Source organism: Motacilla alba, chromosome 3 (assembly GCF_015832195.1).
Source record: "Motacilla alba alba isolate MOTALB_02 chromosome 3, Motacilla_alba_V1.0_pri, whole genome shotgun sequence".
Classification (NCBI taxonomy): domain Eukaryota; kingdom Metazoa; phylum Chordata; class Aves; order Passeriformes; family Motacillidae; genus Motacilla; species Motacilla alba.
This window is the reverse complement of record NC_052018.1, coordinates 34,715,659-34,732,105: the sequence shown is the minus strand read 5'-3', so window position 1 is coordinate 34,732,105 and position 16,447 is coordinate 34,715,659. Positions and strand designations below refer to the sequence as shown.

Below are 16,447 nucleotides of genomic sequence, written 5' to 3'. Positions count from 1 at the left end.
ATGGGGCTCCTGCTACACATGGATCAGTTATTATTTTAGATTGAAATTCCCACATAGGCACTTGATTGCATACACAGGGATATAAATAAGGGGCCCAGTAGACACGATCTGTTAGGCACTGTCTGTCTACATATTGATCTCAATCCCTGTTTGCTTCTAGAGGCTGCTCCTCTCTTTCAAGCATAAAAATTTGTAGCTATCTTTAACCTCCTGCTCTTGCAAACTCTGCTATTCTTCCTTTTATGTGGCTCCACTCTGGGAGTACAGGATTATCACTTCCTTTATCACAGTTCCTGCAGATCATTTTCACCATTCTGCACACTGGAAGCAGCGTTTCTTGATCAAACCATGCAGACTACATATACAAGTGTGCATGCTAAGAGAGCATTGCATTTTCCTAATAATAGCCTTGAATTCTCTAAGTCACCCCAAATTTAGCACAGTATTAGCTCTCTCACATGTAATTTCTAATCTGAGGTAGGGTCAATAACTTGCTCCTGTCAATCTTTGGATCTTAAAAAAAACAACACTTTCTAGAGCTGCAAGATACTCAGGGTGCCATCACTTTCAGGGAGAGTGCCAGCACTCAGCACTTCTAGAAAACTGTCTCATTAGATAGCTAAATAAAGATTGAAAAATATCAATAATACTGTGCTTATTCTTCACACAGGATTAACTACACCTGGCATCGGGAAATATTTGTCCCTTTTTTAGTACTCAAAGCAATTAACAGGTAATTTGTTTTCCTCCTACATTGAGTATTCCACAGCAGCAGGATAAACGCAGTTTGGCTTTGTTAAGGATGATGCTTAAGCACTTCTTATGGTAATCAGTATTTTTCCACAATGTGCTTACCCAATTACACTAAACTGGAGAAGAAATCAACTTTGATGCATATTCTTTAAGTAGTAATTTAGTTCACTAAGATCAGGTGCTGCACCTCCTGTAGAAATTAGGCTTTCTTGTGATAACCTAACTGTGTAGTGTGTGAGGAGGATCCTACCATGGTCTTTAGAATAAAATGAGCTCATCTCCTCATCTATCACACTGTTTCTTTATAGCCCAAATTTTCAAGAAGTTGAGGACGGCTTTTCTGGATCTCTCTTCAAGTATAAGCTGTTTTGATGAAACTAGAAAATCATCTCACAACAAGAAGACACATGGAAAGAAATGAGGAATAACTCATGGGCAAGAAAGAAGGGTCTCATTATGTACTCTAGATAGAAGAGCTGCAGAAAGAGCAGCTATGAGCATCAGGGTTGTATCATTGGTATAGCCCATGCCAAATACCTACTTGCATGGGGTGTGTGCAGACATGGGAGGGGCCGATTTTCTTCCCGTGCTGGAATACGTTTTTTCCAATGAGGTGGTCATTATCAGATTGCACAGTGAACTAAAGAATGGGCAGGGGAACTTAGCATTTAACACCATTTATTACAGTCGTCTGTGTTTGGAAATTGTAAAAACCCGGTGAGAGCCAGTGGAAAATCTTTTGGCTTGGGTGTAGTTTGACCAACCATTCTCTGCAAAAGGATGAATCTCTCTCTCCACAGGACTAGTAGCAACATCTACATCTGGGCAGAAAAACATGTCAAAAATAAAGCACCTCTTACAGGTGCTTCTGACAAAGATTATTCGTTCTCTTCTGCTTCCACTTTATCAAATAATTTAGTCAATTTAGAGAAGAATTCTTCCCCTTTAGTAAAGCAGCCGGCAGTCATGGTATACAGCTACCATGAAGGTATGCATGGACCTCTCCGTAAGGAGGACAGAAAGAGCCCTCTAAAACTCTAATGCATTTTCTCAAAATTTCATAAAGAGGACATGAAAATAGGAATTTAAACAGTGTTGTTGTGCCAGTGTCATTCCAGTCATATATAGAAATGGAAATGACACTCCAATCCTGTTGGGAGTATCTGATTACAAAGTCTTAATCCTGACAAGGTCTTTCCACACAGCATCACACTGAAAGTTCAAATATGTTGTTTGCCTGCAATGACCTCTAATCCTTTTTCAGAGTAAAAGCTTTCCAGCTAGTAATCTTATAGGATTTGCTTCTAGATATATGCACTTGAGTGCATTAAAGTGTTGTTAACGATCCTAGTTTACCGAGCAATCCAAAATCAGAAGGGCTTAGTCTTTTACATAGTTGTGACACAGTCAGTATTGTGCAAGCAAGACCAATTAAATGTGAAAGTCATAAAGTCAAGAAGAAGGCGTGAAGGAATTGATTGACTACATCTCATAACCAAAATGGTTCTTAGGTTGCCACTGGAGGCCAGTACAATCAAAAATGTCCTCTTGTGGGTGTGCAGATTCAGTTAAAGAGCAACTTCAAGCCTGGAAGAGTAGGAAGTGAGAACTCACTAAGCTGTACCAGTCACACTACCACTTCAAAAGCATAATAGCTGAAGAATTTGATCTTACATTAGTAGACTGAGTTTTAGGCTCACAGCCCTTAGCAAAATTATGGCGTGCACTGAAAATACCAAAATTATTAAAATTATTAGGAATGAAGTGTTGCTAAATATATGATAATGATTTGCATGTTTGCATATGTAAGTCTTAGCATACATTCATATATCTAATTGCATAAATCAGCTTTTTTTTTTCAAGTGAGCAGAGGTCATATTTGATCACAAGGTATCACAATTCATAATCTCCCTTCCTTATAAATACATCCTTATCTTTTTTTGCTTAAAATTTATTTTACCCTCAGGGTTGAAAGTTGTAGTCCTATTTGACATATATCTGGCATCTATTGAACTTCTGCTGAACAAATCTGTCACTGAAATTATAACTTCAGAAATTTCCTAGAAGACTTTGACTGTCACTTTATTATACAGCTGAGGGTTTCTGAGCCTAGAGCAGCAGCAGATGGGGCAGGGAGTACGTGACTGAAAGCTCAGTCCTGAAGTTCAGATGGTACCACACTTCCATGGACCATGAGGAAAATTATTATTGAATCCCTGCAGCCTCCTTCTTGTGGGTCAGCTTCATTCTAAGACACACCAAGTTCTTCTCTGGTTCAAACCTGCTTCTGGGATGTCAAAAAGCTCAAGTAAACAGTTCACATCACCTGACAGAGCTCTTAAAGAGAGCGTGGGTCACCCTTCCAGGACCTGGCTGAAGGCCCACTGTCTTAATAGCTTTTGCCTAACACTCCCTGTCCAGGAGCTCCTGCAGATACTGGACAACATGTAAAACAAAAAAAATGCTGTAAATGCACATAATTTGCAAAGGAATATTCAGCATGTTAACAGCTACTGTTTAAAAGCAGCCCTGCTTTTGCAGAAATTGGGGATTTGCCAAGAGCCAGAGAAGCAGGTGAGAGACCAGGCTTAGGCTTCAGGATGGCAGCCTTTACTGATTTAGTGCAGCAAAGAAATGGAATTTCCTTCTCTTGAAAACCTTTTCTTTTTTGGAAGAATATGGAGAGGCTTTCTCCATTGCCAGCTGCTTCTCAGGCCCAGTTTGTTCCAGTTGTGCTCAATGTAAGATACAGCATTTAATGCTTCCACTGGCAGAGCAGACAGAAGTCAGTGAAGCATCCCTGGCTCTATACATGGTGGTCATAGCCAGGATACAGCCACTTTTGTATAAAAATACAATTGTTATAGGTGTACAATTATTACTATTATTAATACAACAATTCACCATTTACAGCAAAATGCTGCCGTGAATGAATACCAAAATAATACCTCTTTACCAAAAAAGTTGTTTTTTCTTGAAAAGGAGAATTAAATGTCCACAAAGTCAAGGTAGCTTAAAAGCCTAGTGCCTTTCCATAGATCAAAATTTCTGTGGTGTATGAAATTTTGATTTTATTTCAGGCAGCATCTTGCCCCCTTTGGTGAAATGATGCAGTTGGGATCAATACCTTCAGAGTTACTTTGTATTCAAAGACATGACTCCCAATTAGTCAATGAGTAACAAACTTTAAACAGCAATTAGTACTCAATTATCTGTTTCTCTATGCTCCTGCAAATCTGTTTTATGATGTCTGTGAAGCGCTGTATAACCTCATGTAATTTTTTGGATAAATGTTCTCCTTTCCAATATTAACAGCTTCAATGGAATACAAAAAGTTTGTATTGAAGCTGACTTGCAACCTTCTTAAATTAATTCTCCCCTCCCCTCAAAAGAAAGCTGCTATTTCCACATTGACTATATTAGAATACATATTACCTTTAGAAGCAGGAAGTTAGGGAGCTTTTGGTACATAGACTTGTTAAAATAAATCTGTAAAACAAAAGCTTAAAAACAAACAAACAAACAAAAGCTTAAAAAACAAACAAACAAGACAAATTTATGCCTAGTCTGAATCTCTTGTGTGGAAGTGCAATACACCTCCAGACTTTTGCATTGGAAGCTCTATCAGGACTACAAAATAAATAGTGAGGAATTTCACAGGTACTGACTCTCTCAATTACAGGACTTTTGCTCCATTTCTGATACATATGTCCATCTGTCCCCTTTCTGGTCTATTAACCTCAGTGTTATTGCCAGACATAACCCAAAAAACTACTCCAGCAGCAAAAGCTGTCCTTGTGATGTGGATGATGGGGTCCCTTAATGCATCAGTCAACAGAGGTCTCTAAGAAAATACAGATTTTAAGGTGATCCTTGTGAGAACCAGGGTGCTGGGTAAGGGGAAGGAACACACCTTTATCATCTGTACAGACCATGCCAATTACCATCTTTCTGCAGCCATCAGTTCTGTAATATGCAGACACTCCATATTCTGCAGAACATGACCTCACTCTGACATGGCTTAACCAGCAGTAAAAGAGCTCATTAGCTATGCTTTGTGTAACTTTTCTCTTCTATTAATTCTCTCTCTTATCTAAATTAACTTTTTAATTTTCAAAGTTCTTCAAAGACACAAAAAAGGCACTTCCAATGGGATGCAGAGTGTACACTCATGCCACCAAGCCTGTACCCTTACCACTGTGTATGGCTGTTCTCTTAGATTCAGTAGCTCAAGTAGTTCTTCAAAATGAGATTAATCTTCTGCCTGGGATGTACAAACACATTCAGGCTACATCCTTTTCAGACCATCATTCTGACCGGAAAATTGATCAACTGCTTTAATTTCTCATTGCTGCTTTATGTCACAGCAACTAAAGGAACTACTGAAACAAATGCCATTAAGGGGGGTGAGTACAGGGGCTGAACAGCTGCGGACAGAACCGACACAAGACCAATCAACGAGCATATGTTTGACAGCAGAAGCTCAGAAACTCCTGAGCATTGCATGATTTGAGTACTTACTGTTGTTTTGCAACTTCTGTTGCATGGTAGAGAAAGCATAATGCAAACTACCTGGCTCCATCAAGCTAATACAAAGTCAGGAGGATGCTTCTCCTTTGAAAAGTCTTTTTCCCCCCCTCCCCAGAGCTAAACAGATCTGTTCAGGACTGCTGCTATCACTATGGTTACAGCCAGCCTCTCCAGGAGCTCTGTTTGTACCACTGGCCCTAAGAGTAAGAGGGAGAAGCAGAACAACAGCACTGGGTCTGATGCAGGCTCAGGCACAGACAGGCTGGGGTCTAAATCTCTGCCTGGCCTGTGAAGGCAGGAGGAAAGGGCATCAAAGCTGGCTGAAGAACTGGAAGACTTGACGGGAGAAACTGGGAAACAATTGAGAAAAAAGCATAATTGTGGTGAGAAACCCCCCAGATTTTCAGCACACCTCAGTGCACGAAAATAGAGTCTACGTGCCTTACATCAGCCAAGAGATGGGCATCTCTGGGGCAGAATTCAGGGGTGAGGTGTGATGAATCAGCCCCACACATGCCTCCTTCCCTCCACGTGTGTTTGAATGTGAGCTTAACACAGACCATCTCTATTTTTCTCACTTCAAATTCAGTTAAGAATTATCTTTATGCTTCAAAATGGCTATTCAGTTTGTCATTAATATATCTCCTCTTCTTTAAGGCTTTCATTATTAAATTGAAAGCACAGTTACAAGGAGTCAAGAAAGACATCACTGATTCTGTGTTATTTTTAACAGCAAGAACCCTTTCCAGCCACGTATGCGGCCCTCATCTAGACCCCCACCACCCAAGCTGTGAGCCTGGGTTTCACAGAGCCAGCACACCAAGCAACTTTGGGACTTCATCTAAAACTACCCTGTGAAATGGCTACCCCATCTCCCCATCTATTTAGTCCTGAGCAGCTCCCTCCGTGGTGTATCCTTATTCAAGATGGTTCTTATTTCCTGTGTTTCAGTACAAACATGAACTCCTGTTTTGTGGGGTTGGGTTATTTTTGGGGAAGTGGTGGTTGGTTTTAAATCCAAAAGCAATATAGCTTTAGGTAGATCACATCCCTTCACTCTGAATTTAAAGAGTACTAAAGTCTTCTTGTCTTACCTTCTTAAAGCACCTTAGGTTTTTATTAAGAAACTGGATAAATTTTAAGGCAATAGTACAGATTATCGGACTTATCTTTTGCGTCAATATTTTGACAATATGAAGATATAAAATTAGCTGAGTATTAACAATCACAATTTTTGGTGACACAGATGAGAATCTCAGTGACAGTAACTGTTGATAGCAATATGGACTAGTTCAGAAAGTATCCAGAGCTTCACACTGAAGACGTACACTAGATGTTAATAAAAGTTGCATCACTAATTAAATACTTTGGCTAGCAAAAAGTTGAAAACTATCCTGCTTGCAGGAAATAAAATCATTCTAAGTTTCTGCTGTGTGAAGTCAACAAATTCCAAAACAGTATGTGTAGTTGTTTTTTTTTTTTTCTTCTGTAATATATCAGTTTAAAAGGAATTTTCTCTTTTAAAGTCAAGCTGTTCTAAACTCCTGTCAGTATTACCAAGAAAAGTTCAGAGTCACTCTTAATGCCAGTAATGGAACATGAAGTATTGTTAGATCCCAACTGTTTCTTTCCTCTGAAATCAGTTGGGAGTATGACCTCAATAACTGATTGTGAAGTACAGAGGAAAAATTGTTTGTGTGCCTCTGCTAAGACATGCTTCTAGCTGCCATAAATCATGTCATTAATGACAAATTCCCAGGCATTGAAGTTAACATTTTTGTGGTAACAAACAATTTCTAAGTATTACTAAAATTTGTCCATACTTGAACAGTGGACTATAGTAATGCTAAAGAGCACAGTATTATCTTTCTGTGCAACTCCATGGTTTATTTATTTGCTACTCAATATGGAACAGAGCTGAGAAGCAAGGACATATTCTCACTATTGGAATATGAGAGTCTCTCTTATGGAAATATTCTAAGTTCGCAGACTCCTAATGCTGGTTGCTAACAGTGATATACACTTTACATCTTTTTTTGAAATTGAATTCCTCTCCATAGTCACACACTGTATTTGAGAAAACCTTTGAATCTTGAAATCAAAAAATCTCTATCTGCTCTGCAAAAAAGAAGGAGACTTAACCAATATTGAAAATGTGCAAATCTGAACACCTGCTTTCAGTGGTTCAAGGCACCATTTTACAGATATTTTGGAAGAGATTTCCCATAGAAAAGATACCTTGAACTTTTGAGCATTATTTTAATAGCATTCTCAAGCTTTCAGGCTACTTAGGATTTTAAAATCTCTGCGTTGTTAGGTTAAAAAAAAAAAAAGAGAGAAAAAAAAAAGAAAAGAACGAAGTAGTAAAAAACCTGCTGTTTCATACTGTCACAAACCACAATCCCCTGTCAGTGTTCTGCTCCTGATATAACAAATAAAAATGGTGCCGTGTGTCTTTGTATGCAACACAACCCAATTATCACTTGGTGTGCACAACTCTTCAATACTGACTGTACGTAGTGTTTTCTCCAGCTAAGTAATAACATGCGCTGACACTGTCTTCTGAAATTTGTTCTACTGGCAGCTCGAAGTAATTGCTACCAGTGCCATTTCGTTTAGACCCCACCCACTTAAATCACTTTACTCCAAAACTAAGTTCAGCCAATTTATGGTAATATATGTACGCCACATTTCCCAATACTCCACGGATCACTCCGGTAGGCTTCAATTACACCATAAAATTGTAGCAATGTATCCTCTCGAGCGCGGCTGGGTTGTAACCAAGACCCGTAGGGTACCTTAGATAACAGAGAGAAAACCCTTCTGGGGACATATTTCAGATGTTTTTGATAACAATAACATCATAACAACATTCTGGAGAAATCTAGTCTATGAGAGCTTTTGGGATCCCTCAAGGCACTATTTTAAGCGCTCACGACAGGACCATGATGCAGACCGGGGAAGCATCACCGGCTTCGGCTCCCCCGAGTCGCGGATCCCCACCGGGACAGCCCCCGCGTGGGAGCAGCTCCGGCCGTGCCCGCCGCCACCTCCGGGAAGCGGGATGCGGGTGGGGAACGGGGTCACCTGACTGCGCCGGGCCACCGATCTGCGGCGGCAGCGCCGCTCGGCTCCGCTCCGTCCCGCCCTCTGCACCGGGGTAGGGGGCGGCGCTGCTGCGGCAGTAGCGCGGGGATTAGGCTGCGGGAGGATTAAGCCGCCGGCTGGAAATAGCAGCGTCGGCTCCCGGGCGTGGACGCCCAGCGCATCCCCGGCGGCGGCGGCGGGAGGGAGCAGCCCGCCCGGCACCTGGGGCTACCGGGGCCGGGGGGCCGGGGGGGGCTGCTGCGCCGCGGGGCGCCTCGCCAGCGGGCCGGGCCGGGCAGCGGTCGCGGCGGGGGCCGGCAGTGCCCTCCCCGGAGCGGCGGCAGGAGGACGGGAGGGAAGGACGCGTTGACAGGTCGGCCGCTGGCGCTCGGTCCATGCCGCTGCCCCCCGCGCCGGGATACTGCATGGCGCCGGGCGCCGCCGCCGCCGCATCCAGCGGCGCCCCGCTTCCCGGCGCGGGGGCGGGGGGGGTCCCTGTCGGGGCCGGGGGTGGCGGTGGGGGAGGCACCGGGAGGGCAGAACATGGCGCAACGGTGCCATAATCTCCCGGCGGGGAGGCGGCGGCGCGGGCGCTGCAGCGGGGCCGGGGCGCGGCGGAGGCTCCTCCGCGGGTCGGCTGGCGGGGCGGGCGCCGCCGAGGCAGGTGCGGGAGGGCTGCCTTCCCCCCATCCCGGGGCTCGCACCGTATTTGTGTGCAGCCTCCTTCAGCTGCCGTCATTATTTCCCCTTCATTTGTTCCTCGCAACGCCTAAAATACCCTTCTTCCTGCCCCGGGCGGCTTCTAGCGAGGCAGAGGCTTACACAACGGGGCGGGGGGGCTGCGCCTCGGGAGGGGCCGGGCTGCCCGAGGGACCATTGTGCGTGTGGCGGGGCTGTGTGTGCGAGTGCCCGTGTGCGTGCGCCCCTGCCAGTGCGCGTCCCTGCCGTGCCTCCCCCCGGCCACAGACCCGGCATCGCCGCCTCCCCTCCCGTGTCTTTCGCCCCTGCAGAGCAGGCAGCAGCCAGCGCGCCGTTCGAAGATGTCGGGTCAGACGCTGACAGATCGCATCGCAGCTGCTCAGTACAGCGTTACGGGATCGGCCGTAGCCAGAGCCGTCTGCAAAGCCACCACGCATGAAGTGATGGGGCCCAAGAAAAAGCACCTGGACTGTGAGCATCCCTTTTTGTTTCCCCAGCGAAGGCCCGGGGCTGAGGAGCCTTTCCGCAGGGCACTTTAGTGGGCCTTTGAGCCGGCTGGCTGTCACGCTTGCTCTAATCCAGCTTGCAAAGCACGAGGGTGATGGGAAATCTCCAGGAGAGGATGAGTTATTATTGCATTTCTTCTCTTATTGCATAATACTGCTCTTTCGGCCATTTTTTTCCTCATGACCTCTTGCCTTTTATCCAGGAAGACAGTGGAAAGAGCGCCTTATGGAGCAGGGGCTTGGGAAGAAGGGAGAGAATCAGACACTGGGCAAAATGGACACGCACTTGTCACTGCCTACTTTGGTTCAGGATTAAGCTAGGATGAGATATACATAAATGATATTACCAGAGCTGGCCAAGCATGAGCAGGGCCATCTCCACTTCTGAAGAGGTTTGGATGATGGCGTTCTTAAATGGCAAGGCACTGGGATAACACTGAGCTGTAGATTGGGAAAACCTTTGGAGAGTTTAAGGGCTGTTGCTGAGGTCCCAGATATCTGACAGCAACTTTGTGAGCTGTCCAGTAGCTTGCGTCAATGTTTTATTGAAGGTGGCTGTTGGCTTTATCTCAGATTTTTGATGTATTCTGGACTGACATTAGCTAGTTAAGGCATGAAGCAAGGTTGAGGCAAAACATTTACTGGAAAACAATGTGCTAGTCATGTTTCATCCTGACAATTTCATTTCAACTGTCAGCCACTGCTTGAGACACCAAGTAGTAGAATGGTGAAAGAATTTGGCCATGTGATGTTAATTGGCCTTGTTTACCAGTAGTATCTCTGTCCAGCATTGAACTTGGCAGATAACAGCAGGTGTTAATATCTAAAACAAAGTGGGTTTCCTATGGTTTTTTTGGACATGGTAAGAAGCACATCTGAGTAAAGATCAGCAGGTTTTATACCAGGCAGTCTCTTGGCTGCTGGCCATTACTAAGTAATGCTGGTGCAGGTGTTTGTAATTACAGTTCTGATGATGCAGTATTTGTGAAAAGGGGGTAGCATTACTTCTGGAAAATAACTCCAGATTTCACTTCTAATGACTTTGTATCTTACCCTCCAAGTGACAAACAGTAGACTGGTCTTTCAGCATATCTAGATGCTCTTGCATATGTGTCCAAGAAATGCTGATGTAAGCAGCATTGACTGAAGACTCACTGGAGTCTAAACTGTTGTTTAAGTAGATAATTAGTCTTGATATCTTGTATTTTGTCATGTTTTCTTGTATATTTAAAAAAATCATCTTGGTTATTGATGTCTCTTCTATGTTGTTGTTTGGTAGCTGTCAACACTTTTTAATCTTTTTAAACACTTTTTAGGCTGTGTCTGGATTGTCCACTACAAACCATGTCTGTTACTAGAAGCTTTAGCTTAAAAAAACATAGCTCATGTATTTGAAAGCATGCTGTGTCTATGTGTCTCTGTGTTTCTGTGTGTATATACATATATAAATAAAAGTGCTATCTGGAATAGGCAGGATTAAAGTGAGGTAGAAGTGATCTACCAGTGTTCTAGTAAGGACTGTAAAGGATTTGTGTTTGGATATTGGTGCTAATATTACTATTCAAGAAAGTGGGAGTACTGAAGACAGAAGCCAGTAGAATTCCACAGAATTTCTTACCTACCTGCATGTCACACATATAAGAGGAAAAGACGTTATAATTTCCTGGAAGGACATACACCTGCTTATTTTTTTTTCTATTTTATAAGCTGTAAATAACAGTTCAGAGTTTAATTGGTTGGGTGCATTTCAAGTCGGACAAGTAGCATTTGAAGATGTGAAGAATGAAAGGTTAAAATTTCCAGTGCCTTACAATAAGTTTTATGTCAGGGTATGAAGGATTTAGATGATTAAAAATTGAGATTCCAGAGAGTGATGGTTGGAGTGATGCGTTATGAAGAGCTGTAATTATGGTATTGACATTGGGGTTCTGTGTCCTTAGGGAACTCCATAATTTTATTTAGTGTCTTAGTGGCCAGGTGTCAAGTCACACAACCTCTCTTCCACTTCCCCTACTTAGCAGCTGGGCTTTGTAAATTAAATTGAGAGATCAAGTATTTAACATGGGTTAAGTAGTCCTGTAAGGATAGGATACAATGATGCTTGTTCTCACATGTTTTCTGCAGAAGATAATAATTCCGGAATGTTATAGGGAGATCATAGGTGACAAGGTAAAAGGTGGTGTGTAAGGAAGGGAGAAAAGAACAGAATTAATGTCTTCAGTGTAGAAAAGCTGAGCTGCTAAGTGTTTACTTTTGTGTGGTTTACTGTACTTGCTATAACTTTTATATCCAGACTGTAATATAGATGCTGCTGTCTTTTGGCTGGACAGGCTGGACATGTGAAGGACCACTAAAGTATCATTTGGTTGCTGTCTTGTGCTCATCAACAGGATTTACCATTTTCTTGAACTCCAGATCTCCTACTAGTGAATTTTCAACTACTGCTTGAAGTAGTGCCAGATGGCATTAAATGAGCTTCTCAAGTCCCTGTGGTGGGAAAAGGAATGTAAATCTAGGATGCTCTGATGATGTGGGACAGTTGAGCTCTGACCATTTTCTACTTACAAAACTGCTGTCATCCAAAAGTTGTCTAACATCCACCACAATTATATGGATTCATATCCCTCAGCTAAACAATGTTTGTTAGCTAAATTATTATTCCTGTGAAGAAATGGGGAGTTGGCAACTTTATTTTGATGCAGTGGGAAGGGCCATTGCCGTGGGTGAATGAGGCATATAGGCTACATTATGGATATATAAGCTGATAATTCAAGTGGTAAGGCAATACTTGTGCACAGCATAGGAGTTTGATTCTTAGAACTGTTCTGAAAGATGTGTTAAGGCTTCACTGAGGGTTTAATTGTGTGGGCCAAGTAAAAGGCTGCTTCCAGCCTCAAATGGGAGTGTCTCTGGTGGTATCAACAGGGAGATGCTTTTGCAGAAGGGAAATAACATGACTTCCAAATGTGAAAACACATGATAGATGAGGGAAATGTGGGTAGATCTCAATTCGGCTCTTTTTATAGGATCTCACTCAGAAACAGACCCTCAAGCTTTCATTTAGAGAAGTGAATTGGGAACTGTGAGATTGTTGCATCTGCAGGTGGTTGTAACAAGTTCCTGTTTGTGAAAATGATAGAAATGGCTGGGATTTTCCTTAACTTATTTTGCTGAGTGAATTGCTTTGCAACATGAGGAAGTTCTGCAGTGTCTATTCTGAAAAGACCACATGTGTCTCCTTACTTCTTCAAAATAATTCTCATAAGGTAGAGGACCTTCTCAGAAGCCTGATTGAGAGCTGAGAGATGTTTGTGAAAAGTCAAAACAAAGCAGATGAATATCAGGATTTGATTTTCTGTGGCTGTGAAGATGAGCTGTGTATCTGCTGGAACTTATTTTCATCCCAAGTCTAATTTTGCATACTTGTGTGTACCTGGCAAGCAGAGGCTCTAAAAAAGAAGTTTCTAGTTTAATTCCTGATGGTAACTGAACTGCAGGGCTGGTGTCAGTATTTTGCTTGTGCAGACACTTCTTTCCTGCTGTGTTCTACCTTTCTTCTGCAGTCTCTGGTGTTGGCCTAACAAGTTTGAATTGCTTAGCTCTTTAGTGTTGAAATAGAAGTGTCTGTTGACCAAAAGCAATGTATTAAACTTTTTTTTGCCTAGGCTCAGTAAATATGATGTTGCTGAGTCCCACAGGTTAGCCTTAGAAGCCTCTGTCTTACTTCTGGGAAATACACCTTTCTCTGCTTTGTGGGAAAAGTTGGGGATCAGTGGAGCTCCCTTGAGTCCCTAGAGTTCAGTGTCTGTTGACTCAGTGGGTTAAAGGAGAAGGTTAACTAGGATGTGTATATTTCAGAAGTTGCTTGCAGTTGAAGTGATCTGGGGAGTGTTCCAAGACTGTTGGCACTTGTGGCCCTCTCCTAGTGGGAGTAGTGCAGATGTACTGCATTGCTCTGCAGTCCAGGTTTCACTTGGGCTCTACAGCTGTGGGAATATCTTCAAGAAAATTGCCAAGAATGGAGTCCCTGTACACACTGGGCTTATCCTTCACATTTTACTAATGAAATTGCTTTTACGTCTCACTGTATCTTGTATTGCAGTAATTTGTCACAGTTTCTGTGCGTCACAGAAGTGACTTTGTTTAAATGTTACCACTGAAGATCAGCTGGAATACTGTGTCTCAGTTTTTGTTGTCATAGCTGGTGTGGATTTTATAGCGTGAACTCCTCTCACACTCTAATGAATTTCTCTCACACCTGAAAAGAAAAACATCCAAGCAAGTAGTTATTTACTTTACTTCTTTATTGGATGTTGGATTAGCACTTTTACTGTGTGTAAGGACTCATCATCAGTTTTTGTGTTGAATGGCTGTTTCTGTGGGCTTCTACCATGCCCTTTCCCAAAAGGGTGTTGAGGACACACTTCATTTGTAGGCATGTAGATCTCTGAATAGGAGTAGAAATAAATGTCTGTCATGGGTAAGGTGAGGTAATAAGAATGCTTTTTAGATTAGTTGTTCTTGAGAATTTAAGTGGCATTAACTTTCAATTCCTCCCCCAGCCCCATACTGTTTTTAAGGCATGTGTAATACCAAGAGAAGGCTGCTCTAATCAAGCTAAGACTTGGCCAATTCTTCAAAATGTATTTGAATCAGGGTAGAAGTTTGAATTCATGTTAAGATCCAAGTGTTGAAATATGGGCAGGATTACTTGATCCTCTGCATTTCAGCTGTTTTGTGTGTAAGTTGTCTTATGGTGCAATGCCTAAGGAAAGGAAGAGGGAAGATGAGGGAACAGGAAAATGAGTAGACACTGTAATATTAAACTTTTTTTAAATGTAAGCAGTGTAACTTGATAAAGATTGACTAGTCCTGAGGCAGGTATTCTTAGTCTTTCTCAAGAGTAAGCAAGATCCTTCTGTTAAACATCTTTTGTCAGGGTCATGGATGACAAATTCTGGGACAAGTCAGGTCTTTCTGTTGTACTAACTTCCACTGTAGACCTTGATAATGGAGTAGCTTTTAATGAGATGCTCAGGATGGCAGTGACCAGAGAATGGTTTTAATCGCTCCTATTTAGTAGTTGATTGTGTTTCATAGAAGTCTCACAGTGTTGCTCCCTTAGATCTTGGCAACAATTGAACATCTTCTAAATGACAACAACAAAAATCTGCAGGTTTGATTGATTTTCTGTGTTTTGATTTCATCTGTCTGATTTCCCAGCCTCACTCTTAAACCCTTTATCTTCTGTGCATGATTTACATGGCCCTGTCACACTAGTGAGGAATTCTGTGAAGTCTCCAAGAAAATGCTCTGTAGGTATGGTCAGCCCATGCTTCTGCGTCTCTGCCATGTGAAGGATCCTCTGAAGTGCTTATAAGTAGATGACAGCATAAATCTGAAGGTCATAAAGTGTTTTGAAGGCTACTCATTTTCTCTGCTTTGTGCTGGACTGAGAAGTGGTAGCCAAAGAGGAGAATTTCCTGCTCTCGCAGCTCTCACTTTTGAAGAAATAGTGTAGTAGAGGCACACTGCTTTTAGCATTTTCCAATTGCTGCTCAAGATTCTTGAGACTACTTTGCTCTTCCCGCCCTGCTTACCTTCCCCCAGAGCTGGGTGCCCATGACAAGTTGTTGGCTGCAGGGCTGGCATCCATGAGAAGAGAGCAGGACGTGCCCTGTGCCAGATGCAGCCAGCTCCACGGTGGATCTGCTGCAATACGCAGCTGAGCCCATCCACAAAGTTTGTGGCACCTCAAGGAAAACAAACTTAAGAAAAAGCAGAAAATACTTGACAGACAGAAGAAATGGGAAAAAGACATGACAGAGAGAACATCAAGGTTAGAGGTGGAGCACTCCATGGTGGCGGAGCAGATGTGCTCTGCAACCTCTGGAAGAGACCCCTGTTCTCAGAAGTCACAGCTGCAGCATTTCCCAGTGCTGCTAAAACCTTGCCATGTGCATTGAGTTCACTCCCTGCCACTGAAGAAAACAAAGGGATAGACCTTCCTCAGTCAGCTGTGGGCATAGAGTATTGCTGAAGGAGCTGAGCTGGCTCCAGTGTTTCTGAGGATGGGGAAAAACTGAGGTTGGAGCGATGACATTATATCCCTTCCCTTAGCCTTAACATAGCCTAAAGGTCAGTCCAAACAGTATGAAACAGTATCCTTAAGTTACTGTTATCCCTGTTCCTTCTTTGGAGCACAGATCTGGATGCTGCTAAGGGTGGAAAAACACAAGTTCTGTTGTGTGCCTTGGGTAAATACAGGAGCCTCGCTAATGAGTGATAAACCTTGCATCTCCAAGCTTCCACACATGGCATGCAGATTAGTAATAGTGTTCTGGCTGGTTTGGAGAGAGTGGTTTCAAATACCGTGAAAACAAAAAAGCAAGGAGTAAAACAAGCAGGAAATCAGGGTCTGGATCTCATTGCAGGAGACATAAAGAAAAGGATGGGTCATCTCGCATAGGACTGAACCCTGAACTCAGACGAAATGAGAAGATAGAAGTCTTTCCAGTAGCCTTGCAGGCAGTGATCTGTAGCGCAGGGTTTGCAGCAGTACTTCTGTTCCTTTGAATCAGCAGTATTAGCAAGATTGCAGTGTGAAGCCTCACTGGTGAGCTGATATTAAAGTATCCCGCCCCATCAGATTCAGCAAGACTGCTTGATTTTCCTTCCATCCAAAATTTTGCTTGGATGAGAAGTGGTGGCTTAAATTAAGCTGAATAAACCAGATGTTGGCAATTGGTGGAAGGCAATTGGAATACTTGGCAGAGGTTAGCTTGTCACTTTGGTAAGGTCTGCTTTTTCTGGAATCTTGCAAACCATATGCTGGACCCTTAAAACAGTTTTTAATGCTTTTAATCTTGCTA

At 42.8% G+C, this 16,447-nt stretch overlaps 1 protein-coding gene across 23 annotated transcripts in view; it reads left to right on the top strand.

Annotated features, from left to right (window-relative positions):
• Positions 1–8,438: 8,438 nt before the first annotated feature.
• SNAP91 (synaptosome associated protein 91) overlaps positions 8,439–16,447 on the top strand; it is a 63,806-nt gene continuing 55,797 nt past the window's right edge. For 18 of the 23 annotated variants that reach the window (XM_038131172.1, XM_038131186.1, XM_038131185.1 and 15 more), the window contains exons 1-2: positions 8,439–8,743; positions 9,381–9,540. In XM_038131172.1, the coding sequence (XP_037987100.1) occupies positions 9,411–9,540 (130 nt within the window). In that variant the 5' untranslated portion in view covers positions 8,439–8,743; positions 9,381–9,410. The remainder of the gene's footprint in view (positions 8,744–9,380; positions 9,541–16,447) is intronic. The other 5 variants (XM_038131180.1, XM_038131176.1, XM_038131170.1 and 2 more) reach the window with 1 other exon arrangement.